This window comes from Anoplopoma fimbria, chromosome 4 (genome assembly GCF_027596085.1).
Source record: "Anoplopoma fimbria isolate UVic2021 breed Golden Eagle Sablefish chromosome 4, Afim_UVic_2022, whole genome shotgun sequence".
Classification (NCBI taxonomy): Eukaryota; Metazoa; Chordata; class Actinopteri; order Perciformes; family Anoplopomatidae; genus Anoplopoma; species Anoplopoma fimbria.
Window position 1 is genome coordinate 12,195,451 of NC_072452.1, and position 25,359 is coordinate 12,220,809.

The 25,359-nt window shown below is 37.8% G+C and overlaps 2 protein-coding genes across 6 annotated transcripts; both read right to left on the reverse strand.

Annotated features, from left to right (window-relative positions):
* Nucleotides 1-19,855, reverse strand: LOC129089657 (vascular cell adhesion protein 1-like). 5 transcript variants are annotated; one of them, XM_054596946.1, is made up of 17 exons: nucleotides 19,691-19,855; nucleotides 19,291-19,548; nucleotides 19,066-19,200; nucleotides 18,110-18,427; nucleotides 17,710-17,967; nucleotides 17,485-17,619; nucleotides 16,497-16,814; nucleotides 16,097-16,354; nucleotides 15,872-16,006; nucleotides 14,869-15,183; nucleotides 10,224-10,475; nucleotides 9,999-10,133; nucleotides 5,542-5,862; nucleotides 5,148-5,399; nucleotides 4,818-5,057; nucleotides 4,569-4,682; nucleotides 1-3,931 (listed from the first exon to the last, which is right to left on the reverse strand). In XM_054596946.1, exons 2-17 carry the CDS (start codon nucleotides 19,496-19,498, stop codon nucleotides 3,747-3,749), a joined length of 3,579 nt encoding a protein of 1,192 aa, XP_054452921.1. In that variant the 5' UTR covers nucleotides 19,499-19,548; nucleotides 19,691-19,855; the 3' UTR covers nucleotides 1-3,746. The 5 variants fall into 5 exon arrangements, with proteins under 5 accessions (XP_054452921.1, XP_054452922.1, XP_054452923.1 ...); XM_054596947.1 differs by having other exon boundaries at nucleotides 4,923-5,057; nucleotides 19,291-19,855; XM_054596948.1 differs by lacking the exon at nucleotides 4,818-5,057 and having other exon boundaries at nucleotides 19,291-19,855.
* Nucleotides 19,854-24,299, reverse strand: LOC129090545 (uncharacterized). The gene is made up of 8 exons (XM_054598193.1): nucleotides 24,188-24,299; nucleotides 22,943-23,263; nucleotides 22,543-22,800; nucleotides 22,318-22,452; nucleotides 21,297-21,617; nucleotides 20,897-21,154; nucleotides 20,672-20,806; nucleotides 19,854-20,008 (listed from the first exon to the last, which is right to left on the reverse strand). Exons 1-8 carry the CDS (start codon nucleotides 24,228-24,230, stop codon nucleotides 19,854-19,856), a joined length of 1,626 nt encoding a protein of 541 aa, XP_054454168.1. The 5' UTR covers nucleotides 24,231-24,299.
* Nucleotides 24,300-25,359: the final 1,060 nt, after the last annotated feature.

A 25,359-nucleotide genomic window follows, 5' to 3' on the forward strand; every position in this document is an offset into this window, starting at 1 on the left:
GACCATCATTTTTTATTGAATCATACACATTACAGAAGGATCTTTTCACAGAAACCATTAAAGCCAACACTGAATTTCTTTAGATTCACACTGTACAACAGTAAATACCTGTACTGTACAAATACTGTGCAAATAATTAATTAATATTCAATCAAACTTCAACAATTTTGAATAAAAAAAATGATCTTAATACTAAATCATAAGTCACCTGTAGGATATCTTTAATCAAAAACTGACATGCTCAGGATTGAAGTTTGATAAATTTGGCATGGCTGGGCAACATCACATGAATGTGTCATGACTATAACTATATCACCTGGTTTTTATGAGGAAAAAAATAAATGTTTAATTGTGGTCCAACCAAACCTATTAAGAGCTAAGGTGTAACATTTGAATCTCTTTGGATTTCCTGTGTTATACACAAATTAAAAGGCTAACAGCTGCAACAATACTGGACGTTTTGGTACCCATACAATTATTGTTTTGAACAAAGTAGCAACATGATACTGGATTGTTGGAGCAGCTTTATTACACTACTCCTGTGTTGTCAATAATTTGCTCACTAGAGTATGTCGATCAGAAGTTCAACCCTGTTTCAATGAGAGGGTTCAACAACAGAAATATGATCTTAGGTGGTTGTTTATGGCCACCATGACTATCATGAACCATAAACACCAATTTTATGGCTCTGTGAATCATCTGAATAGGAAGTCCACGGTTGTCAACTTTTAACCTTAAGCTATCAAACCAATCATGTAACCTAACTTCTTTCTTTGATCAAATGCACATAAACAGCTGAAATACATATATATGTGTGTGTGTGTGTGTGTGTGTGTGTGTGTGTGTGTGTGTGTGTGTGTGTGTGTGTGTGTGTGTGTGTGTGTGTGTGTGTGTGTGTGTGTGTGTGTGTGTGTTTTGAATATTTCACTTAAAACCTACAAAGCTTACTAAAAAAGACTCATTTAGCATACACTTCCTGACCTCAACACAAGCTCATACCAAGAGGCTGTTAGTAGATGCAACAGCCTCTTTATTTTATTTTATTTTTATCGTTGACATCTGCATTTGACCCGGCCTAAACATTAGTAGCATTGGGCTGCTGTAAAGCGCCCCCGGGGAGAAATTTGGGGACATGCAGACAGGAGGAGCTGGGGATCGAACCGTAGACCTTGAGCTTATCCATTGAACCATCTGATCGGAGTTCTAAAAGTTGTTTCTCCAAAATGTTCACTATGAGTTGCCCTGAACATTATCCTGTGTCTATTAGATTCAAAATATCAACTAGGGTTTAAATAAGTTAATTTAACTAACTTAATGCATGGACTTCATTCTGGCTGATGCTTTCCAGAATCAATCTATATTAATTTCTGCCTTTACTGTTTAATGTTACGTCTTGTGCGTTCGGACACACCCTCTCATGGTTTGGAGCATGTAAACTGCACAATGGTTAACCAAAAAAATGGGGTAATTTAGAAGAGGCAGGAAAACAAAGAATCTGAGTGATATTTAGATTAGTTAATAGAATATCATATAGGATTTGATCTGTTGACTCACATTCTTATTAGTTCAGAATACACTGAGCATTTAAAGTGAATAGGGTTACACCTGTTGGCCTAAACCCATTCCTTCAGCCTCTGTCCTCTTTCTCTGTGGAAGCTTGTAGTGGTTTGTGTTCAGGTATGTAGTTGAGGAATTTACTTCACATTTGATCTAAACTTCATATTTAGCTCTGGTCTAACATGTTGCTTGGAAACATGGTTTTGGAACCTTTTTGTTGTCCTGGTAACAATGAGTGATTCCATGAGTTAATGCCTCATATCAGTAGTGGCGAAAAGATTTATTTATTTGCAGGTTATCCTGCTGCTGTTTTGCCACTGTTTTGTTTTGCTTGTTATTGTTTTCAGTTATGTTTTGAAACCAATTGGGTTTGGCTAGGCACCGGTGCTGAATTCTCCACAAAGAATGCGTTTAAAGCACTGGGATACGAGTGTAGAACGCATCATTTATTACCAGGATTTTCCCATGTCTCACGGTTAACTTAAAGTTTTCATTAAATCTGCTATAGTGGCCTGGGCACTCCTCAGTGTACTCTGCCTCCCTACCAGTGGCCTTATTTTGATTCCCCAGTTTTCCCTAATTTATGTTGGACAGAACATTTTAGAGGATTAAAGATTATGTTATGGCTTTATATAGGCCTTTTTATCTAAGATTGTAATAAAGAATAGTTTTTATTCCCATTATTGGTTCAAGTTATTTTCATTTGGCTATTAATATCATTTCCTCTACAGCTGCTCCCATCCTGCATATTTGAATATTTCAATACAACCTTTGGTTAGGTCAGATGTTAAACACATCTGTGTGTCAGAAACCAATCTGTGTGCCTCACCAATTTTCAAAAACAATAACTAAGGTTCTGCAGCCCCTATTTCCTGGGGGGCAATTCCTTAGGTGTGTTTTGTGATAAGAGCACTTTCAGTTTGCTTTTGTACTTTCTTTCACAATAAATACTTTTGAATCTGAAAAGTTCAGAGGAGTTACCCTGTTGAATTTGCGCTGCGTTTTACCATTAATCCCTTCTTTTTCACCTGCCAATAGCACAAAAATGGCTGTAAATTACAAATGATCTAGTCCTCATTTGCATGAGAATATATTTAATTCAAGGCAAATGGCTGTATTTGTTTTCGAATAATGAACAATCTTGAATGTTAACCAACTGGTTAATATTAGATCGTAAAAAAAAAGAAGCAACGTTCTAAACTGGAAGCCACAAAGACCTAGAACTAAATATAGAAACTTGATGGTGTTAAAAGATACGCATTGAACGCTAGGCATGAAAAGTTGCATAATTTCCTCACACTAGATTTGTCCCTCTCAGTAAGGGAGAAAAAGAACATCCTCTTTTTAAAAGGTGTTCCTCTTTTGCTGCTAACTCAGTTAAGAAACACAAAGTTAGTGCATGAACTGTGGTTGCTGGTAATTCTGAGGTATAATGTAACTCAACTGTATGCTATATGTCAGCAGCTACAAAAAAGGACCAATTCCATCAATAACTTTTATATTAGAGAAAGGAGCATGATTAAAACTACACAATTCACTCATATTAACCACTGCATTAAGGGGAAATTTTAACATTAACTGACACAAATGTAATGACATTGTTGAGAAACGTTAACGCCATGGAAACAAATATGTGGTAACTGCAAACTTCCTGAAACAAGACATTACTCTCCAAACTTAACTTAAGGCAAGAGAGTCAAACAAATATATCATGGTCATATTTGACATTAACTCCCGCACACTATACTAAACGTTAAATGAATCCACACAACATATGCAAGAGAATACTAGTTTATACTCCGACCCTCAAACATTCATCCAGATCTGTTTCAGGAATACAATTCGATCGCAGTAAATGCAAACTTTAAATCACTTTGACATCAAGTGAGTAACACAATACAATACATTGTAAAGACATTTTTAATTGTAAAATTGTATTTACATTATTGCAAGTTTGCAGTGTTTTTACGATGAAATCAGGGTAAATATACTCATAAATAAGAAACAAGTAAAAAGTTAGAACAACATAATCCAAAGAATTGTAATACAGGAAAATGTAATGTAATAGAACTGTAGAAGACAACAGTAAAAGTGATTTTTTTTTCCAACAGGAAATCCCATTAAATTCAGCTGAAAAGTCTTTTGGCCTCTTAACAGAGATCAGTGGTGCAGTCTTTAAACACTGTGTCTCACCTTCCTTTACGGACCTTGGCGTACACACACTCATCTTTTGCGGGTTCCTCAGTCTGTGGAGGGCGCTCAGAAAACACGAGTTGGCCGTACTCCACCTCTGTCTCTGCTCTTTGCTGCCTCTGCCTCCCCGGTCGCTGAAAGATCTTGACATCAGCATAGGTCAATTCCTGATCATCTTCTTCTGCAGAGTAAAAAGGAAAGAGTGACACAAATATTTATTTAATGCTGAAATATACTCATTACTCAAGTACTGTACTTTTTTAAATTTGAATGGCACTTTCTACTTCTTCTTTTAATCAACTACAACAAGCGTAGTGATGTTTGCAGAGGATTTTATTCAAGTTCAACCATCAGCCTTATATCGATGAACATAAATTTACATTTCCTATTTTACTTAACATAAAAAGGTAATTACAAAATAAAAGCTTGCAGGAAATGGTTATCTTGGGTAACAAGCAAAATAAAGGTTTGTAGGAAAGAGTCACCTTATTAACAGGACCTTTTTAAGAGTCATTTACACAATAAAATCATGAATTTACAGTTATGCATCATAATCTATTGGTATAGCAGTATAACATACATTTTTTTGCATTGATTACTTTAACCTTTAGCTCTTTAGATCTTTTTTACATACTTTTTAGTAACATTTTCAATACTTGTAAGGGAATATTATTTTTGGATCTGAATACTTCCTCCACCCCGGACTGAATAGCTTGACATTTTGGGACAAACTTTCTTACCAAGAGTTGGACTAAAAGATTGATATCACTGTTGAGTTTGTAGAGTGGTCACAAGGAAAAGGACGTTTTGTTTTTTACCTTTAGGTTTGTTGTTTTTCTTTTTCTTCTGAGCACAGATGACAGCCACCCCGACCACTAACAGAATCACAAGTGCAGCCAGTACACCAGCTATTATTTTCAAGTAGCCTTTCTCTGTAATAAAAGACACAACAGACACATAGACCTTTTAAGTTAGCAAACATTACAGGTGTTTGTGGGGAGGATGGCAACAACGATAAGCGAAGTGAATTAAATGAATTCAATGCAGCAGAGTTAGTTTTCACTTACTAATAAATTCCAAAAAGGCATCACTGGGGGTGGGAGTCAAAGTTTCATTGGAGGATGTGATATTAGTGTGGGGGTTATTTGACACTGTGTTGCCAGACTCCTTACCCACAGTGGAGGCCTCAGTTATTGTAATCGTGGTGGAAGCTGTTGTTGGCTCAATACACAGGGTATTATTGGCTTCATACACCCACTGTGATATGTGTGTCCCATTGAGTGAGGTGCAGTTAATGAATGTGAAGCCTTTGGGAAAAACAGAGATCAATGACTGATGTACAGCCAATCATTCGTATCCTTAACATCAGACTTTTGTCTACTCGTGCTCTCACTCACCACAGGTTGATATATTCACTTCTTTAAAGTCACCACTGACGTCGTTCCTGACAGAGCAGACCAGTTGTCCGTGTTGTTGCAGAGTGATGCTGTTAGTCTCAGTGTTTCCAGAGAGGAGCTCAGAGTCTGTCAGAGTTCGTCCATTCAGAGTCCAGCTGTACTGAGGACTGTCTGCTCCCTCAGAGGAGCAGGACACCTTCATCTCTCCCTGGGACAGACACTCAGAGACCAGCAGGACAGAGGACACAGGAGCTGAAGGAAACACACTCAGATGACTTTACATATTGACAAAATCCTGATCATTCTGTAGAGTTTCTAATATAGAGCAGTCCAGACAGAGATACAGATATAGAGCACGTAGAATATGAGATGCATGTAATAGATAGTTATTTGCCTTGAATGGTCAACTGTAGAGCCCGATCTGAATTAATATGACCCTCTGCATTAAAGGTTATAAGTTTATATTCACCACCATCAGTCCTGCTCAGTTTATTGATCCTAAATGTTCCATTACTGGGAGTAAAGATGGATCTGCTTGCTATCAGATTAGACACAATGTTATTCCTTCTCCCAACCAGTATTACAGATTTATTTTTCAACAATTGGTATCTTGGTATTTCTGAGGCGTTGTCCATCAGCTGGAGGACCACAGTTCCTCCCAAAGCTCCATAACACTGAGCTCCATTCTGTCTGCCATCACAGTAGGTTTCCATACCTGGAAATAATAAAAAGGAAAAGTTCAAAAAGCAATATATCACATGGCAAATAGTGATGAACCATAGATGTTGTCTAGAATATTTAGATTTTAAGTAATGGTGCAGTCATAAAACCATGATGACATAATGTTTTCCACACCTGAACATTTTGGGAAAAAAACATGAAAGTTTTTAAAGCACATGAATATAAAGCAACAATAGTCGGTGTTAGACATGACCGGTGACTTCAAAACAGTTTAGGTTCAGCAAACAGAGGTATTTTGCTGTAATATATTTTGTCATATTGTAGTCAACAACTTGCAGTTATTAACAACGCATGCTGTGTTTTTTTGCAACTACAGCACTTTATTTTAAACTAAAGTGGAGATCCAAACTTTTGAAGATATATCAAATCATATAAAAAAAACACAGTTTCCGTTCAGCATGATAAAATATGACATGGTTTATGTCACAAAGTGTTTTATCTTAATCTTTCAAGTGTCTTTCTGAGAAAAATCTGGATCACATTTAGGAATTAAGTAATTTAATAGATTAATATTTAGAAATTTACACAATGACGTGGGATTGATCTCTAGATTTGCTACTGTTCTTTGAAATAACTAGATATTTTAAAAGCTACTGAACCTCAGAAGAGCTGAAACACAAGTTTTAGCAGCAGATTCTTAATTCTTAGTGAATTAATAAAAGTGGTATTTCCTCACAACCGACAGCTGTCTCCTCCTGCTGTATTTGACCTGCTTCACTGAGGACAATGTCTAAATTCACCATTTGTTGTTAAAAGTTAAACAGCTCACCGTGAGAGGCTCCGAGCAGCATCACTAACAGTCCAACCACAGCCTCCATGTCTCCTCAGTGTTCAGCCTCTGTTGACTCAGTCAGCAGCATACAGACAAACTTTTCTACCTTTCTCCCAAAAAGCAAACACGCACGTCCTACTGAACAGCCTGAAATGTGTCCTGTTTGTGATCAGCCTCCGAGGAGAAGGTGGGACATTTTTTAACCGACCAGAGCGCAGTTGTGTTCATCTTTTAATAGGCAGAGAAGAGAGAAGGAAGTGATATGGGTTTCACTTCCCCTTTAGCCTCCAACCACATGATCTCTGTATGCGATGGACTGAGTGGAAGAGAGGGAAACATTCCTCCTTCCTGCTGAAAGAGGATTTGAGACTGCAGCTGGCATTTGTCATCCCTCCATCTCATCATTTCCAATAAAACTCGTATACGATACATCCTATCAATCATCTCTTAACAAATGATTACAAGTTACATTGAAGCAAACATTGTCTGAACCTCTCAAACTGTCTCTGCCACATAAACTATTTACATACACCAAACTATACTTTAAAATTCTGATTATTGAAGTCTTCCGATTTAAATTTAAAAATGATTCTAAACTACCAAGAAATGTGTATAAAGTTACACGAAAGTTATATTTTTGTGTATTGGATTTTATAGGCCTAATGTTCAGTTCAACTTTAACGGTACATTACGATAGAATCATATAAACACACTGAGGGTTAAATGGTTAAATAGTTGAAAATGCAGTGAAAATAAAGGGTTATGATCCACTAAAACACAGTTAATCAAATAGAATCAATGTAGTGGACATGAATTTGAGATTTTATCATGTGATCTTGAATACTTGGATGGTGCAGTAAGAATTAAATGATAGTTACAACAGTATTATATTTTTACATAATGTCCCCCTCAGTGGTAGAACGGAATTATACAGCTTTAAACTTTATTATTGGCCATTAATGCTGCTGATTCTTCAGTTTACTTGAGGTTTTTGCATTAAGGCCAACCAAAATGTCGCTGCTTTTTTATTCCTGTGACAAAACAGGTGTATAACACAATGTTAAAAAAAGGCAACAATAGGCCACCCCAAGGTGCTCTATTTGTTTACAATCACACTGCTGTTTGGTCACAGTTGTCTGAAGATCATGCTGTAATCTCTGTAATGTCTCTGGTTACTTTGAGCTCATCTAAACAACTTCCTATGTCACCCTCCTATCTCTCAATTCAATTCAATTCAATTCAATTCAATTCAATTCAATTCAATTCAATTCAATTCAATTCAATTCAATTCAATTCAATTCAATTCAATTCAATTCAATTCAATTCAAATGGGCTTTATTGGCATGAAAGTACCATGAGCAATGTTTCTGAAGCATAAAAAATACAAAATGTCTCTTTAGTCTCTTTTGCCCTCTAATGGCGACTGTTGATTAAAGACCAATGCGCTAAAACATGAAAAGACTTCTGACATTGCACTTGCAGAAATAAACAGTCATATTTAACACTTAATATTTAGTGAGGAACACTGTTTGAGTGGAGCCTCTTAAGGCGGTAACAGCTGTGTGAATATTTTTTATTTATGTTTAAATGTTATCAACAGAGAGTTTCACTGAGTACAGAATCATCAACAATCAACAGTAGCTCCTCTTTGAACCAGTAGAGTAAATCCTCACAACTGTTAACACGGATGATGAGTCTGAGGTTTTATTCAACTCTCATCAGTAATTAAAGGTTCAGTCTGTGATCAAAATGTCAACAAAAGGATTTGATTACTGATTGAAAGGTTTTGAATACATAACACATAACACTTAAACGCAAGAAAAATAAAAGTCTTACTATTTAATGCTCTGAAAGGTTTTACAATATTACTCTTTGTAAACATGGCAGAAAAACAGACCTCTATTTGTAAGTATTAGTCTATGAGAATAAACACAAAACTATCATTTACATGACTTAATCTTTGGGAGATAAACACTTTAGTCATATATATGTGAATATGCTGGTAAGTTATACGGTGTATAATTACAGTTTGGTCTTTAATTAACACTTTGAATGCAAAATCACCATTTTTAGAATATGCATAGCTTCTAAGTCAAGTACTTATAAAAAAGTTTCAATTAATTTTTCCAGATAATCCATCGTGTTTTAAATATCTTCTTTAAACAAAGAAGTGGGAGAAAGAAACGCTGATCCTTCAATTTATCTGAAAAATTAAAAGTCACCACATTTGGAGATACATTGTTTTCACCAAAAAGGGACGATGTGAAAATCTACTGTACAATAATTTACAAATGGCTTTAAAATGAGTTGCTCTGCCAATATGACTGTTAAACAGCGCTGTGGGCCTCTGGAGGCTTCATCACTCTCCAAAGGCACCGGTTCACTGAACATTTCACACAAGACAATCTCTCCACGTGAATTAATTCAAAGCAAAGCATCCCACTTTCACCAATCAACGACTGAAGTGAAAAGTGAAAAGAGTCAGACGACTCTGATTTCACAAAGTTAAAGCTCAGAGGCAGAACTTCTCATTTCCACCATCATAACAGAGCTCTCCTGATGATCAATCCGTCGACGGACAACGGAGCCTTCAGCCTTCTTGTTTTTCTTTTTCTTCCAAGCAAAAAAGACGGTGATCCCAATTAATGCAAGAATCACCACAGCTGCTCGAACTCCACATTTGAGATGGGAGAGATCTGCTCGGATTAAGAGAAACAAAAATCACATGTCAACTTAGGGCTGTGGCAGGAGAGTTGATGATACTTGATTAAGTATAACAGGGGTCACCTCTACTGGAGGAAGCAATACACTGCAGGGTATTATTGGCTGTAAACACCCACTGTGATAATGGTGCAGCCAAAAAAACCATGATGTCATAATGTTCCCTCTGAGGGTAAACATTGTAAACACAGCAATGAACTGTCAGAGCAATGTAATCAAATCTATATTTTTGTCTTTCAAGCAACTTCAGGATTATTTTATTTGGTAATGAGTCATCACTAGATTTATAAACAATATAAGCGAAATATAAAAGAGGTTTAATTTGTTTTATTAAAACAATTTAAAAGGAAGGTAGACAAAGACATAAATACATGTATTTGTTTCAAATCATACGTAAAATTAGGGCTGTGGCAGGATAATTTGTTTTCACTACATTAAGTGTAACAGGGGTCATCACTACTGGAGGAAGCAACAGTTTGAAGGATGTGTGTGTGTGTGTGTGTGTGTGTGTGTGTGTGTGTGTGTGTGTGTGTGTGTGTGTGTGTGTGTGTGTGTGTGTGTGTGTGTGTGTGTGTGTGTGTGTGTGTGTGTGTGTGTGTGTGTGTCACTCTCCTTACCCACAGTGGAGGCCTCAGTTATTGTAATCGGGGTGGAAGCTGTTGTTGGCTCAATACACAGGGTATTATTGGCTTCATACACCCACTGTGATATGTGTGTCCCATTGGGTGAGGTGCAGTTAATGAATATGAAGCCTTTGGGAAAAACAGAGATCAATGACTGATGTACAGCCAATCATTCGTATCCTTAACATCAGACTTTTGTCTTCTCGTGCTCTCACTCACCACAGGTTGATATCTTCACTTCTTTAAAGTCACTACTGACGTCGTTCCTGACAGAGCAGACCAGTTGTCCGTGTTGTTTCAGAGTGATGATGTTAGTCTCAGTGTTTCCAGAGAGGAGCTCAGAGTCTGTCAGAGTTCGTCCATCCAGAGTCCAGCTGTACTGAGGACTGTCTGCTCCCTCAGAGGAGCAGGACACCTTCATCTCTCCCTGGGACAGACACTCAGAGACCAGCAGGACAGAGGACACAGGAGCTGAAGGAAACACACTCAGATGACTTTACATATTGACAAAATCCTGATCGTTCTGTAGAGTTTCTAATATAGAGCAGTCCAGACAGAGATACAGATATAGAGCACGTAGAATATGAGATGCATGTAATAAATAGTTATTTACCTTGAATGGTCAACTGTAGAGCCCGATCTGAATTAATACGACCCTCTTCATTAAAGGTTATAAGTTTATATTCACCACCATCAGTCCTGCTCAGTTTATTGATCCTAAATGTTCCATTACTGGGAGTAAAGAAAGATCTGTTTGCTATCAGATGAGACACAATGTTATTCCTTCTCCCAACCAGTATTAGAGATTTATTTTTCAACAATTGGTATTTATGTATTTCTGAGGCGTTGTCCATGAGCTGGAGGACCACAGTTCCTCCCAAAGCTCCATAACACTGAGCTCCATTCTGTCTGCCATCACAGTAGGTTTCCATACCTGGAAATAATAAAAAAGGAAAAGTTCAAAAAGCAATATATCACATGGCAAATAGTGATGCACCATAGACGTGTTCTAGAATATTTCGATTTTAAGTAAAGATGCAGCCATAAGACAATGATGTCGTAATGTTTCCTGTGAAGGTAAACATTGTGTAGTTCCAATTAAATGTCAGTTCAATATAATAAAATATATATTTTTGTCCGTCAAGGAACTCTCAGAAAACATTTTATGTGGAAATAAGTCATCACTGGATTTAAAATGAACATGAGTGACGTTTTTATTAGGTTTAATTAGTTTAAATAAAATGTTTTTAAAACAAGGTAGAGGAAAATATAAATGAAATCCTCCTTTTTTTAATGAAAATGTATGGTTGAATTGTAACTGAATACTTCCCTTAATGCATACAGGAAAATGTTCTATATTGCAATAGATAGATGTGACCACAAAACATTTGACCAAGAGCTTATGCACAAACTTCCCTCTGCTTTACATTACTATTAATTATTGAATACATTGTATTTCATGTTAAACTCAATGTTGTAATTGTGACTGAGATTGTGAATCAGCATTAGCTGTATAACTCAATTTGCAATCCTCCTTTTTATGTACAGTAACTGAGTGAGAATTAAATAAATCTAGCATCTTGAAGCTTAAATTGATCATAAAAAATGACACTACGCTCTCGGTTTCTTTCAACATAATAAATCTATCGCAGTCAATTTAAGATCAAAGATGAAAAAAACATCTTTAATTATATTCAATTTTTTTTCTAACATGACGCTTGTATGAATTTGGTGCCAGCGTGGGTCAGTGGTTGAGCTGCAAAGCACAGCAATGAAGATGATGTCCAACTGTATATATTTGATCCAGCTGCATGAAATGTGTCAGTTTAAAAAAGTTAAAAGCTCACCGTGACATACTCCGAGTAACAACAGTCCGATCACAGCTTCCATGTCTCCTCAGTGTTCAGGGTGGACTTCAGAATCTTTCTGATGAACGGTATTCAACAGGAAACATGCACACACTACCTGACCAGCTGTCAAATCTTAGTGATCAGTTTCATATAAGAAAGAAAGCAGAAATGTTTGCCAACTGTCATCTCAGTTCCTCCTTTATGAACAAAACAGTATTACTATGTTATTTAAGCCTTAAAAGGATGCTGAAGACATGGTTTCTAAAGCTCCGTGTGTTAAGATTACTAGTTAAGTTTCACCATAAAATACCAGAAAAGACTGTCACTGCAACAGCATGTTCTCATACACTTTAAACAACACAGCTTCCCACACAAAGATCTTCCCTTTTATTATATCATAAGTCTTTAACCTTCTGCAAGTTCAATCATCCTTAAAATTATAACATATGGAGGTTAATATTAAAACACTTGCATAATGTGAATCTGCCCATCGTTTGACGTGTCAACATTACAATCATAGTCACGAGCTATTTGGATATTTCTTTATTTTTTACAGTTACTTTTTAAACTCATCCTCACTAATTCTACATATGCAGAAAATGTATTTAAAAATATGTTTCAAATTGTGTGTGTGTGTGTGTGTGTGTGTGTGTGTGTGTGTGTGTGTGTGTGTGTGTGTGTGTGTGTGTGTGTGTGTGTGTGTGTGTGTGTGTGTGTGTGTGTGTATGTGTGTGTGCGTGTGTGGTTTATGGTTCAGACTCACTCCCCCTGTGAGAATGTGCTTACTGCTAGTTGCATGTTTTTAATGAGCACCTCCACTCGGGGAAGCAGGGAGATGACTGGTGCACTGTCTTGGAGTTGTGGGACTTTTCCCCAGGTTAAATTCCTTCTTAGGGGGTCAGAAGAGGGGAGAAAGAGCGGAAGGCCGGGTGAGGAAAGACGGCGAGTGGCCTTTCTCATCGTAGAGGCCCAATCCCAACTCTGTGAGTGTTTAGGGCTGTCCCACGGTCAAAATGTTGAGTGTTTGAGGGTTCTCGAGGCATTTTGAGACCTTTATGGACCCTCTCCTTAAATCTGCATTTCTGCAGATTTTGCCTGAGGGAATTACCCACAATTCATAGCAATGTGACGTTAAACATTGGGTTACCAGTGGAAGCATGCAGCTTACATTCACTCAGAAACATTAATAAATACAGATGCAACATAAAAACACATGAAAGCAGAGGAATGGAAGCAAAGATTATATCACACAGATTTAATCATCAAACATTTAATTTTGTCATTGAAGCTGAAAAAGAACCCTAGGCTCTGACTATTTTAATTGTTTTATCTATTCTATATTCATAAATTGTGTCCCCCTCAGTGGTAGAACGGCATTATACAGCTTTAGACTTTATTATTGGCCATTAATGCTGCTGTTTCTTCAGTTTACTTAAGGTTCTTGCATTAAGACGAAAATGTCGCTGCTTTTTATTCCTGTGACAAAAGTGTTCTGTGTTTTGTCAGATGTATAAAACAAGGTTTAAAAAAAGGCAACAATAGGCCACCCCAAGGTGCTCTATTTGTGTACAATCACACTGCTGTTTGGCCACAGTTGTCTGAAGATCATGCTGTAATCTCTGTAATGTCTCTGGTTACTTAGAGCTCATCTAAACAACTTCCTATGTCACCCTCCTATCTCTCAATTCAATTCAATTCAATTCAATTCAATTCAATTCAATTCAATTCAATTCAATTCAATTCAATTCAATTCAATTCAATTCAATTCAATTCAATTCAATCCAATTCAATTCAATTCAATTCAATTCAATTCAATTCAATTCAAATGGGCTTTATTGGCATGAAAGTACCATGAGCAATGTTTCTGAAGCATAAAAAATACAAAATGTCTCTTTAGTCTCTTTTGCCCTCTAATGGCGACTGTTGATTAAAGACCAATGCGCTAAAACATGAAAAGACTTTTTACATTGCACTTGCAGAATCATCAACAATCAACAGTAGCTCCTCTTTGAACCAGTAGAGTAAATCCTCACAACTGCTAACACGGATGATGAGTCTGAGGTTTTATTCAACTCTCAGCAGTAATTAAAGGTTCAGTCTGTGATCAAAAAGTCATAAAAGGATCTGATGACTGATTGATTGACAGGTTTGAAATACATAAAAACACTAAAACGCAACAAAAATAAAAATCTTACTATTTAATGCTCTGAAAGGTTTTACAATATTACTCTTTGTAAACATGGCAGAAAAACAGACCTCTATTTGTAAGTATTAGTCGATGAGAAAAAACACAAAACTATTATTTACATGACTTAATCTTTAGGAGATAAACACTTTAGTCATATATATGTGAATATGCTGGTAAGTTATACGGTGTATAATTACAGTTTGGTCTTTAATTAACACTTTGAATGCAACATCACCATTGTTAGAATAGCTTCTAAGTCAAGTACCTATAAAACGTTTCAAGGCATTTTTAGGAGTATCCAGCGTGTTTTCAATATCTTATTTAAACAAAGATGTGGGAGAATGAAAGGCTTAATGCTTCAATTCATCTGAAAAATTAAAAGTCACCACATTTGGAGATACATTGTTTTCACCAGAGAGCAACGATGTGAAAATCTACTGTACAATAATTTACAAATGGCTTTAAAATGAGTTGCACTGCTAATATGACTGTTAAACAGCGCTGTGGGCCTCTGGAGGCTTCATCACTCTCCAAAGGCACCGGTTCACTGAACATTTCACACAAGACGATCTCTCCACGTGAATTAATTCAAAGCAAAGCATCCCACTTTCACCAATAAACGACTGAAGTGACCGAGTGAAAAGAGTCAGACGACACTGACCAGCAGGACAGAGGACACAGGAGCTGAAGGAAACACACTCAGATGACTTTACATATTGACAAAATCCTGATCATTCTGTAGAGTTTCTAATATAGAGCAGTCCAGACAGAGATACAGATATAGAGCACGTGGAATATGAGATGCATGTAATAAATAGTTATTTACCTTGAATGGTCAACAGTAGAGCCCGCTCTGAACCACGACCCTCTGCATTAAAGGTTTCAAGTTTATATTCACCACCATCAGTTCTGCTCAGTTTATTGATCCTAAATGTTCCATTACTGGGAGTAAAGATGGATCTGTTTGCTATCAGATTAGACAAAATGTTATTCCTTCTCCCAACCAGTATTACAGATTTCTTTAACAATTGGTATCTTGGTATTTCTGAGGCGTTGTCCATCAGCTGGAGGACCACAGTTCCTCCCAAAGCTCCATAACACTGAGCTCCATTCTGTCTGCCATCACAGTAGGTTTCCATACCTGGAAATAATGATAGGGAAAAGTTAAAAAAGAAATATATCAAATGGAAAATAGTGATGAACCATAGATGTTGTCTAGAATATTTAGATTTTAAGTAATGGTGCAGCCATAAATCCATGATGACATAATGTTTCCTGTGAAGGTAAACATTGTAAACACAGCAATGAAATGTCAGTTCAATGGAATCAATTCTTTATTTTTGTCTTTCAAGCAACTTTCAGGAACCTGTATTTTGGTAATGAGTCATCACTGGATTTATAAAGAATATGAGCGAAATATGAAATAGGTTTAATTAGTTTTATTAAACAATTTAAAAAGAAGGGAGACAAAAAAATAGAAATACATTAATTTGTTTTAAATCACAGGTAAATTAAGGGCTGTGGGAGGAGAGTTTGTTTTCACTACATTAAGTGTACAATATAGAACAAAAACTCCCGCACACTGGCTTCTTCACTTGCGTATAAATGTATTTTAGTCACAATTACACTACATTAAGTGTAAAATTGGTCATGTCTATTGGAGGAAGCAACAGTTTGGTGTGTGTGTGTGTGTGTGTGTGTGTGTGTGTGTGTGTGTGTGTGTGTGTGTGTGTGTGTGTGTGTGTGTGTGTGTGTGTGTGTGTGTGTGTGTGTGTGTGTGTGTGTGTGTGTGTGTGTGTGTGTGTGTGTGTGTGTGTCACTCTCCTTACCCACAGTGGAGGCCTCAGTTACTGTAATCGGGGTGGAAGCTGTTGTTGGCTCAATACACAGGGTATTATTGGCTTCATACACCCACTGTGATATGTGCGTCCCTTTGGGTGAGGTGCAGTTAATGAATATGAAGCCTTTGGGAAAAACAGAGATCAATGACTGATGTACAGCCAATCATTCGTATCCTTAACATCAGACTTTTGTCTGCTCGTGCTCTCACTCACCACAGGTTGATATCTTCACTTCTTTAAAGTCACTACTGACGTCGTTCCTGACAGAGCAGACCAGTTGTCCTGAGACGTGTTGTTTCAGAGTGATGATGTTAGTCTCAGTGTTTCCAGAGAGGAGCTCAGAGTCTGTCAGAGTTCGTCCATCCAGAGTCCAGCTGTACTGAGGACTGTCTGCTCCCTCAGAGGAGCAGGACACCTTCATCTCTCCCTGGGACAGACACTCAGAGACCAGCAGGACAGAGGACACAGGAGCTGAAGGAAACACACTCAGATGACTTTACATATTGACAAAATCCTGATCATTCTGTAGAGTTTCTAATATAGAGCAGTCCAGACAGAGATACAGATATAGAGCACGTGGAATATGAGATGCATGTAATAAATAGTTATTTACCTTGAATGGTCAACTGTAGAGACCGCTCTGAAATACGACCCTCTGCATTAAAGGTTATAAGTTTATATTCACCACCATCAGTCCTGCTCAGTTTATTGATCCTAAATATTCCATTACTGGGAGTAAAGATGGATCTGCTTGCTATCAGATTAGACACAATGTTATTCCTTCTCCCAACCAGTATTAGAGATTTATTTTTCAACAATTGGTATCTTGGTATTTCTGAGGCGTTGTCCATCAGCTGGAGGACCACAGTTCCTCCCAAAGCTCCATAACACTGAGCTCCATTCTGTCTGCCATCACAGTAGGTTTCCATACCTGGAAATAATAAAAAGGAAAAGTTAAAAAAGCAATATATCACATGGCAAATAGTGATGAACCATAGATGTTGTCTAGAATATTTAGATTTTAAGTAATGGTGCAGCCATAAATCCATGATGACATAATGTTTCCTGTGAAGGTAAACATTGTAAACACAGCAATGAAATGTCAGTTCAATGGAATCAATTCTTTATTTTTGTCTTTCAAGCAACTTTCAGGAACCTGTATTTTGGTAATGAGTCATCACTGGATTTATAAAGAATATGAGCGAAATATGAAATAGGTTTAATTAGTTTTATTAAACAATTTAAAAAGACGGGAGACAAAAAAATATAAATACATTAATTTGTTTTAAATCACAGGTAAATTAAGGGCTGTGGGAGGAGAGTTTGTTTTCACTACATTAAGTGGACAATATAGAACAAAAACTCCCGCACACTGGCTTCTTCACTTGCGTATAAATGTATTTTAGTCACAATTACACTACATTAAGTGTAAAATGGGTCATGTCTATTGGAGGAAGCAACAGTTTGATGGGTGTGTGTGTGTGTGTGTGTGTGTGTGTGTGTGTGTGTGTGTGTGTGTGTGTGTGTGTGTGTGTGTGTGTGTGTGTGTGTGTGTGTGTGTGTGTGTGTGTGTGTGTGTGTGTGTGTGTCACTCTCCTTACCCACAGTGGAGGCCTCAGTTACTGTAATCGGGGTTGAAGCTGTTGTTGGCTCAATACACAGGGTATTATTGGCTTCATACACCCACTGTGATATGTGCGTCCCTTTGGGTGAGGTGCAGTCAATGAATATGAAGCCTTTGGGAAAAACAGAGATCAATGACTGATGAACAGCCAATCATTCGTATCCTTAACATCAGACTTTTGTCTGCTCGTGCTCTCACTCACCACAGGTTGATATCTTCACTTCTTTAAAGTCACTACTGACGTCGTTCCTGACAGAGCAGACCAGTTGTCCTGAGACGTGTTGTTGCAGAGTGATGATGTTAGTCTCAGTGTTTCCAGAGAGGAGCTCAGAGTCTGTCAGAGTTCGTCCATCCAGAGTCCAGCTGTACTGAGGACTGTCTGCTCCCTCAGAGGAGCAGGACACCTTCATCTCTCCCTGGGACAGACACTCAGAGACCAGCAGGACAGAGGACACAGGAGCTGAAGGAAACACACTCAGATGACTTTACATATTGACAAAATCCTGATCATTCTGTAGAGTTTCTAATATAGAGCAGTCCAGACAGAGATACAGATATAGAGCACGTAGAATATGAGATGCATGTAATAGATAGTTATTTGCCTTGAATGGTCAACTGTAGAGCCCGATCTGAACCACGACCTTCTGCATTAAAGGTTTCAAGTTTATATTCACCACCATCAGTCCTGCTCAGTTTATTGATCCTAAATATTCCATTACTGGGAGTAAAGATGGATCTGCTTGCTATCAGATTAGACACAATGTTATTCCTTCTCACAACCAGTATTAGAGATTTATTTTTCAGCAATTGGTATTTATGTATTTCTGAGGCGTTGTCCATCAGCTGGAGGACCACAGTTCCTCCCAAAGCTCCATAACACTGAGCTCCATTCTGTCTGCCATCACAGTAGGTTTCCATACCTGGAAATAATGATAAGGAAAAGTTAAAAAAGCAATATATCACATGGCAAATAGTGATGAACCATAGATGTTGTCTAGAATATTTAGATTTTAAGTAATGGTGCAGCCATAAAACCATGATGACATAATTTTTCCTGTGAAGGTAAACATTGTAAACACAGCAATGAAATGTCAGTTCAATGGAATCAATTCTTTATTTTTGTCTTTCAAGCAACTTTCAGGAACCTGTATTTTGGTAATGAGTCATCACTGGATTTATAAAGAATATGAGCGAAATATGAAATAGGTTTAATTAGTTTTATTAAACAATTTAAAAAGAAGGGAGACAAAAAAATAGAAATACATTAATTTGTTTTAAATCACAGGTAAATTAAGGGCTGTGGGAGGAGAGTTTGTTTTCACTACATTAAGTGTACAATATAGAACAAAAACTCCCGCACACTGGCTTCTTCACTTGCGTATAAATGTATTTTAGTCACAATTACACTACATTAAGTGTAAAATGGGTCATGTCTATTGGAGGAAGCAACAGTTTGATGGGTGTGTGTGTGTGTGTGTGTGTGTGTGTGTGTGTGTGTGTGTGTGTGTGTGTGTGTGTGTGTGTGTGTGTGTGTGTGTGTGTGTGTCACTCTCCTTACCCACAGTGGAGGCCTCAGTTACTGTAATCGGGGTGGAAGCTGTTGTTGGCTCAATACACAGGGTATTATTGGCTTCATACACCCACTGTGATATGTGCGTCCCTTTGGGTGAGGTGCAGTTAATGAATATGAAGCCTTTGGGAAAAACAGAGATCAATGACTGATGTACAGCCAATCATTGGTATCCTTAACATCAGACTTTTAACTGCTCGTGCTCTCACTCACCACAGGTTGATATCTTCACTTCTTTAAAGTCACTACTGACGTCGTTCCTGACAGAGCAGACCAGTTGTCCTGAGACGTGTTGTTTCAGAGTGATGCTGTTAGTCTCAGTGTTTCCAGAGAGGAGCTCAGAGTCTGTCAGAGTTCGTCCATTCAGAGTCCAGCTGTACTGAGGACTGTCTGCTCCCTCAGAGGAGCAGGACACCTTCATCTCTCCCTGGGACAGACACTCAGAGACCAGCAGGACAGAGGACACAGGAGCTGAAGGAAACACACTCAGATGACTTTACATATTGACAAAATCCTGATCATTCTGTAGAGTTTCTAATATAGAGCAGTCCAGACAGAGATACAGATATAGAGCACGTGGAATATGAGATGCATGTAATAAATAGTTATTTACCTTGAATGGTCAACTGTAGAGACCGCTCTGAATTAATACGACCCTCTGCATTAAAGGTTTAAGTTTATATTCACCACCATCAGTTCTGCTCAGTTTATTGATCCTAAATGTTCCATTACTGGGAGTAAAGATGGATCTGCTTGCTATCAGATTAGACAAAATGTTATTCCTTCTCCCAACCAGTATTAGAGATTTCTTTCAACAATTGGTATCTTGGTATTTCTGAGGCGTTGTCCATCAGCTGGAGGACCACAGTTCCTCCCAAAGCTCCATAACACTGAGCTCCATTCTGTCTGCCATCACAGTAGGTTTCCATACCTGGAAATAATGATAGGGAAAAGTTAAAAAAGAAATATATCACATGGCAAATAGTGATGAACCATAGATGTTGTCTAGAATATTTAGATTTTAAGTAATGGTGCAGCCATAAATCCATGATGACATAATGTTTCCTGTGAAGGTAAACATTGTAAACACAGCAATGAAATGTCAGTTCAATGGAATCAATTCTTTATTTTTGTCTTTCAAGCAACTTTCAGGAACCTGTATTTTGGTAATGAGTCATCACTGGATTTATAAAGAATATGAGTGAAATATGAAATAGGTTTAATTAGTTTTATTAAACAATTTAAAAAGAAGGGAGACAAAAAAATAGAAATACATTAATTTGTTTTAAATCACAGGTAAATTAAGGGCTGTGGGAGGAGAGTTTGTTTTCACTACATTAAGTGTACAATATAGAACAAAAACTCCCGCACACTGGCTTCTTCACTTGCGTATAAATGTATTTTAGTCACAATTACACTACATTAAGTGTAAAATGGGTCATGTCTATTGGAGGAAGCAACAGTTTGATGTGGTGTGTGTGTGTGTGTGTGTGTGTGTGTGTGTGTGTGTGTGTGTGTGTGTGTGTGTGTGTGTGTGTGTGTGTGTGTGTGTGTGTGTGTGTGTGTGTGTGTGTGTGTGTGTCACTCTCCTTACCCACAGTGGAGGCCTCAGTTACTGTAATCGGGGTGGAAGCTGTTGTTGGCTCAATACACAGGGTATTATTGGCTTCATACACCCACTGTGATATGTGCGTCCCTTTGGGTGAGGTGCAGTTAATGAATATGAAGCCTTTGGGAAAAACAGAGATCAATGACTGATGTACAGCCAATCATTGGTATCCTTAACATCAGACTTTTGTCTGCTCATGCTCTCACTCACCACAGGTTGATATCTTCACTTCTTTAAAGTCACTACTGACGTCGTTCCTGACAGAGCAGACCAGTTGTCCTGAGACGTGTTGTTTCAGAGTGATGCTGTTAGTCTCAGTGTTTCCAGAGAGGAGCTCAGAGTCTGTCAGAGTTCGTCCATTCAGAGTCCAGCTGTACTGAGGACTGTCTGCTCCCTCAGAGGAGCAGGACACCTTCATCTCTCCCTGGGACAGACACTCAGAGACCAGCAGGACAGAGGACACAGGAGCTGAAGGAAACACACTCAGATGACTTTACATATTGACAAAATCCTGATCATTCTGTAGAGTTTCTAATATAGAGCAGTCCAGACAGAGATACAGATATAGAGCACGTGGAATATGAGATGCATGTAATAAATAGTTATTTACCTTGAATGGTCAACTGTAGAGCCCGATCTGAATTAATACGACCCTCTTCATTAAAGGTTGTAAGTTTATATTCACCACCATCAGTCCTGCTCAGTTTATTGATCCTAAATGTTCCATTACTGGGAGTAAAGAAAGATCTGCTTGCTATCAGATTAGACAGAATGTTATTCCTTCTCCCAACCAGTATTAGAGATTTATTTTTCAACAATTGGTATCTTGGTATTTCTGAGGCGTTGTCCATCAGCTTGAGGACCACAGTTCCTCCCAAAGCTCCATAACACTGAGCTCCATTCTGTCTGCCATCACAGTAGGTTTCCATACCTGGAAATAATAAAAAGGAAAAGTTAAAAAAGCAATATATCACATGGCAAATAGTGATGCACCATAGATGTTGTCTAGAATATTTAGATTTTAAGTAATGGTGCAGCCATAAATCCATGATGACTTAATGTTTCCTGTGAAGGTAAACATTGTAAACACAGCAATGAAATGTCAGTTCAATGGAATCAATTCTTTATTTTTGTCTTTCAAGCAACTTTCAGGAACCTGTATTTTGGTAATGAGTCATCACTGGATTTATAAAGAATATGAGTGAAATATGAAATAGGTTTAATTAGTTTTATTAAACAATTTAAAAAGAAGGGAGACAAAAAAATATAAATACATTTATTTGTTTTAAATCACAGGTAAATTAAGGGCTGTGGGAGGAGAGTTTGTTTTCACTACATTAAGTGGACAATATAGAACAAAAACTCCCGCACACTGGCTTCTTCACTTGCGTATAAATGTATTTTAGTCACAATTACACAATTACACTACATTAAGTGTAAAATGGGTCATGTCTATTGGAGGAAGCAACACATTAAGTGTAAAATGGTCATGTGGAGGAAGCAACAGTTTGATGGGTGTGTGTGTGTGTGTGTGTGTGTGTGTGTGTGTGTGTGTGTGTGTGTGTGTGTGTGTGTGTGTGTGTGTGTGTGTGTGTGTGTGTGTGTGTGTGTGTGTGTGTCACTCTCCTTACCCACAGTGGAGGCCTCAGTTACTGTAATCGGGGTGGAAGCTGTTGTTGGCTCAATACACAGGGTATTATTGGCTTCATACACCCACTGTGATATGTGCGTCCCATTGAGTGAGGTGCAGTTAATGAATATGAAGCCTTTGGGAAAAACAGAGATCAATGACTGATGTACAGCCAATCATTCGTATCCTTAACATCAGACTTTTGTCTACTCGTGCTCTCACTCACCACAGGTTGATATATTCACTTCTTTAAAGTCACTACTGACGTCGTTCCTGACAGAGCAGACCAGTTGTCCTGAGACGTGTTGTTTCAGAGTGATGATGTTAGTCTCAGTGTTTCCAGAGAGGAGCTCAGAGTCTGTCAGAGTTCGTCCATTCAGAGTCCAGCTGTACTGAGGACTGTCTGCTCCCTCAGAGGAGCAGGACACCTTCATCTCTCCCTGGGACAGACACTCAGAGACCAGCAGGACAGAGGACACAGGAGCTGAAGGAAACACACTCAGATGACTTTACATATTGACAAAATCCTGATCATTCTGTAGAGTTTATAATATAGAGCAGTCCAGACAGAGATACAGATATAGAGCACGTGGAATATGAGATGCATGTAATAAATAGTTATTTACCTTGAATGGTCAACTGTAGAGCCCGATCTGAATTAATACGACCCTCTGCATTAAAGGTTATAAGTTTATATTCACCACCATCAGTCCTGCTCAGTTTATTGATCCTAAATGTTCCATTACTGGGAGTAAAGAAAGATCTGCTTGCTATCAGATTAGACACAATGTTATTCCTTCTCCCAACCAGTATTACAGATTTATTTTTCAACAATTGGTATTTATGTATTTCTGAGGCGTTGTCCATCAGCTGGAGGACCACAGTTCCTCCCAAAGCTCCATAACACTGAGCTCCATTCTGTCTGCCATCACAGTAGGTTTCCATACCTGGAAATAATAAAAAGGAAAAGTTCAAAAAGCAATATATCACATGGCAAATAGTGATGCACCATAGATGTCGTCTAGAATATTAATATTTCAAGTAATGTTGCAGCCATAAAACCATGATGACATAATGTTTTCTGTGAACGTAAACATTGTGTAGTTGCAATGATTTATAGTTCAATGTAAAAAGTATCGATTTTTGTCTTTCAAGCAACTTTCAGGAAGATTTTAAGTGGAAATAAGTCATCACTGGATTGAAAAAGAACATGAGCGACATTTGTATTGGGTTTAATTTGTTTAAATAAAATGTTTTTAAAACAAGGTAGAGGAAAATATAAATTAAATTCTCTGAATCTGTAAAATATTTCACGATGAAAAATGTATGGTTGAATTGTAACTGTATACTTCCCTTAATGCATACAGGAAAATGTTCTATATTGCAATAGATAGATGTGACCACAAAACATTTGACCATGAGCTTATGCACAAACTTCCTTCTGCTTTACATTACTATTAATTATTGAATACATTGTATTTCATGTTAAACTCAATGTTGTAATTGTGACTGAGATTGTGAATCAGCATTAGCTGTATAACTCAATTTGCAATCCTCCTTTTTATGTACAGTAACTGAGTGAGAATTAAATAAATCTAGCGTCTTGAAGCAAAAATGTATCATCAAAAATGACACCACGCTCTCGGTTTGTTTCAACATAATAAATCTATCGCAGTCAAATTATGATCAAAGATGAAAAAAACATATTTATTTATATTCAATTATTTTTTGTGTCTTGACGCTTGTATGAATTTGGTGCCAGCGTGGGTCAGTGGTTGAGCTGAAAAGCAAATCAATGAAGATGATGTCCAACTGTATATATTTGATCCAGCTGCATGAAATGTGTCAGTTTAAAAAAGTTAAAAGCTCACCGTGACAGACTCCAAGTATCAACAGTCCGATCACAGCTTCCATGTCTCCTCAGTGTTCAGGGTTGACTTCAGAATCTTTCTGATGAACGGTATTCAACAGGAAACATGCACACACCACGCTGACCAGCCTGTCTAATTTTAGTGATCCGCTTCATATAAGAAAGAAAGCAGAAATGTTTGCCAACTGTCATCTCAGTTCCTCCTTTATGAACAAAACAGTTTGACTATGTTATTAAAGCCTTAAAAGGATGCTGAAGACATGGTTTCTAAAGCTCCGTGTGTTAAGATTACAAGTTAAGTTTCACCATAAAATACCAGAAAAGACTGTCACTGCAACAGCATGTTCTCATACACTTTAAACAACACAGCTTCCCACACAAAGATCTTCCCTTTTATTCTATCATAAGTCTTTAACCTTCTGCAAGTTCAATCATCCTCAAAATTATAACATCTGGAAGTTAATGTTAAAACATTTGCAGAATGTGAATCAGCCCATCGTTTGACATCTTTCCCACGAAGTGTAAAAAGTCTGTCCAAATTACAATCATAGTCACGAGCTATTTGGATATTTCTATTCTTTTTTTTTTTTTTTTACTGTTACAACAACTTTCAACTCATCTACACTAATTCTACATATGCAGAAAATGTATTTTGTGTGTGTGTGTGTGTGTGTGTGTGTGTGTGTGTGTGTGTGTGTGTGTGTGTGTGTGTGTGTGTGTGTGTGTGTGTGTGTGTGTGTGTGTGTGTGTGCGTGTGTGGTTTATGGTTCAGACTCACTCCCCCTGTGAGAATGTGCTTACTGCTAGTTGCATGTTATTAATGAGCACCTCCACTCGGGGAAGCAGGGAGATGACTGGTGCACTGTCTTGGAGTTGTGGGACTTTTCCCCAGGTTAAATTCCTTCTTGGGGGTCAGAAGAGGGGAGAAAGAGCGGAAGGCCCGGTGAGGAAAGACGGCGAATGGCCTTTCTCATCGTAGAGGCCCAATCCCAACTCTGTGAGTGTTTAGGGCTGTCCCACGGTCAAAATGTTGAGTGTTTGAGGGTTCTCAAGGCATTTTAAGCTCTTTATGGACCCTCTCCTTAAACTGGCATTTCTGTAGACTTTGCCTGAGGGAATTACCCACAATTCATAGCAATGTGACATTAAACATTAGGTTACCAGTGGAAGCAT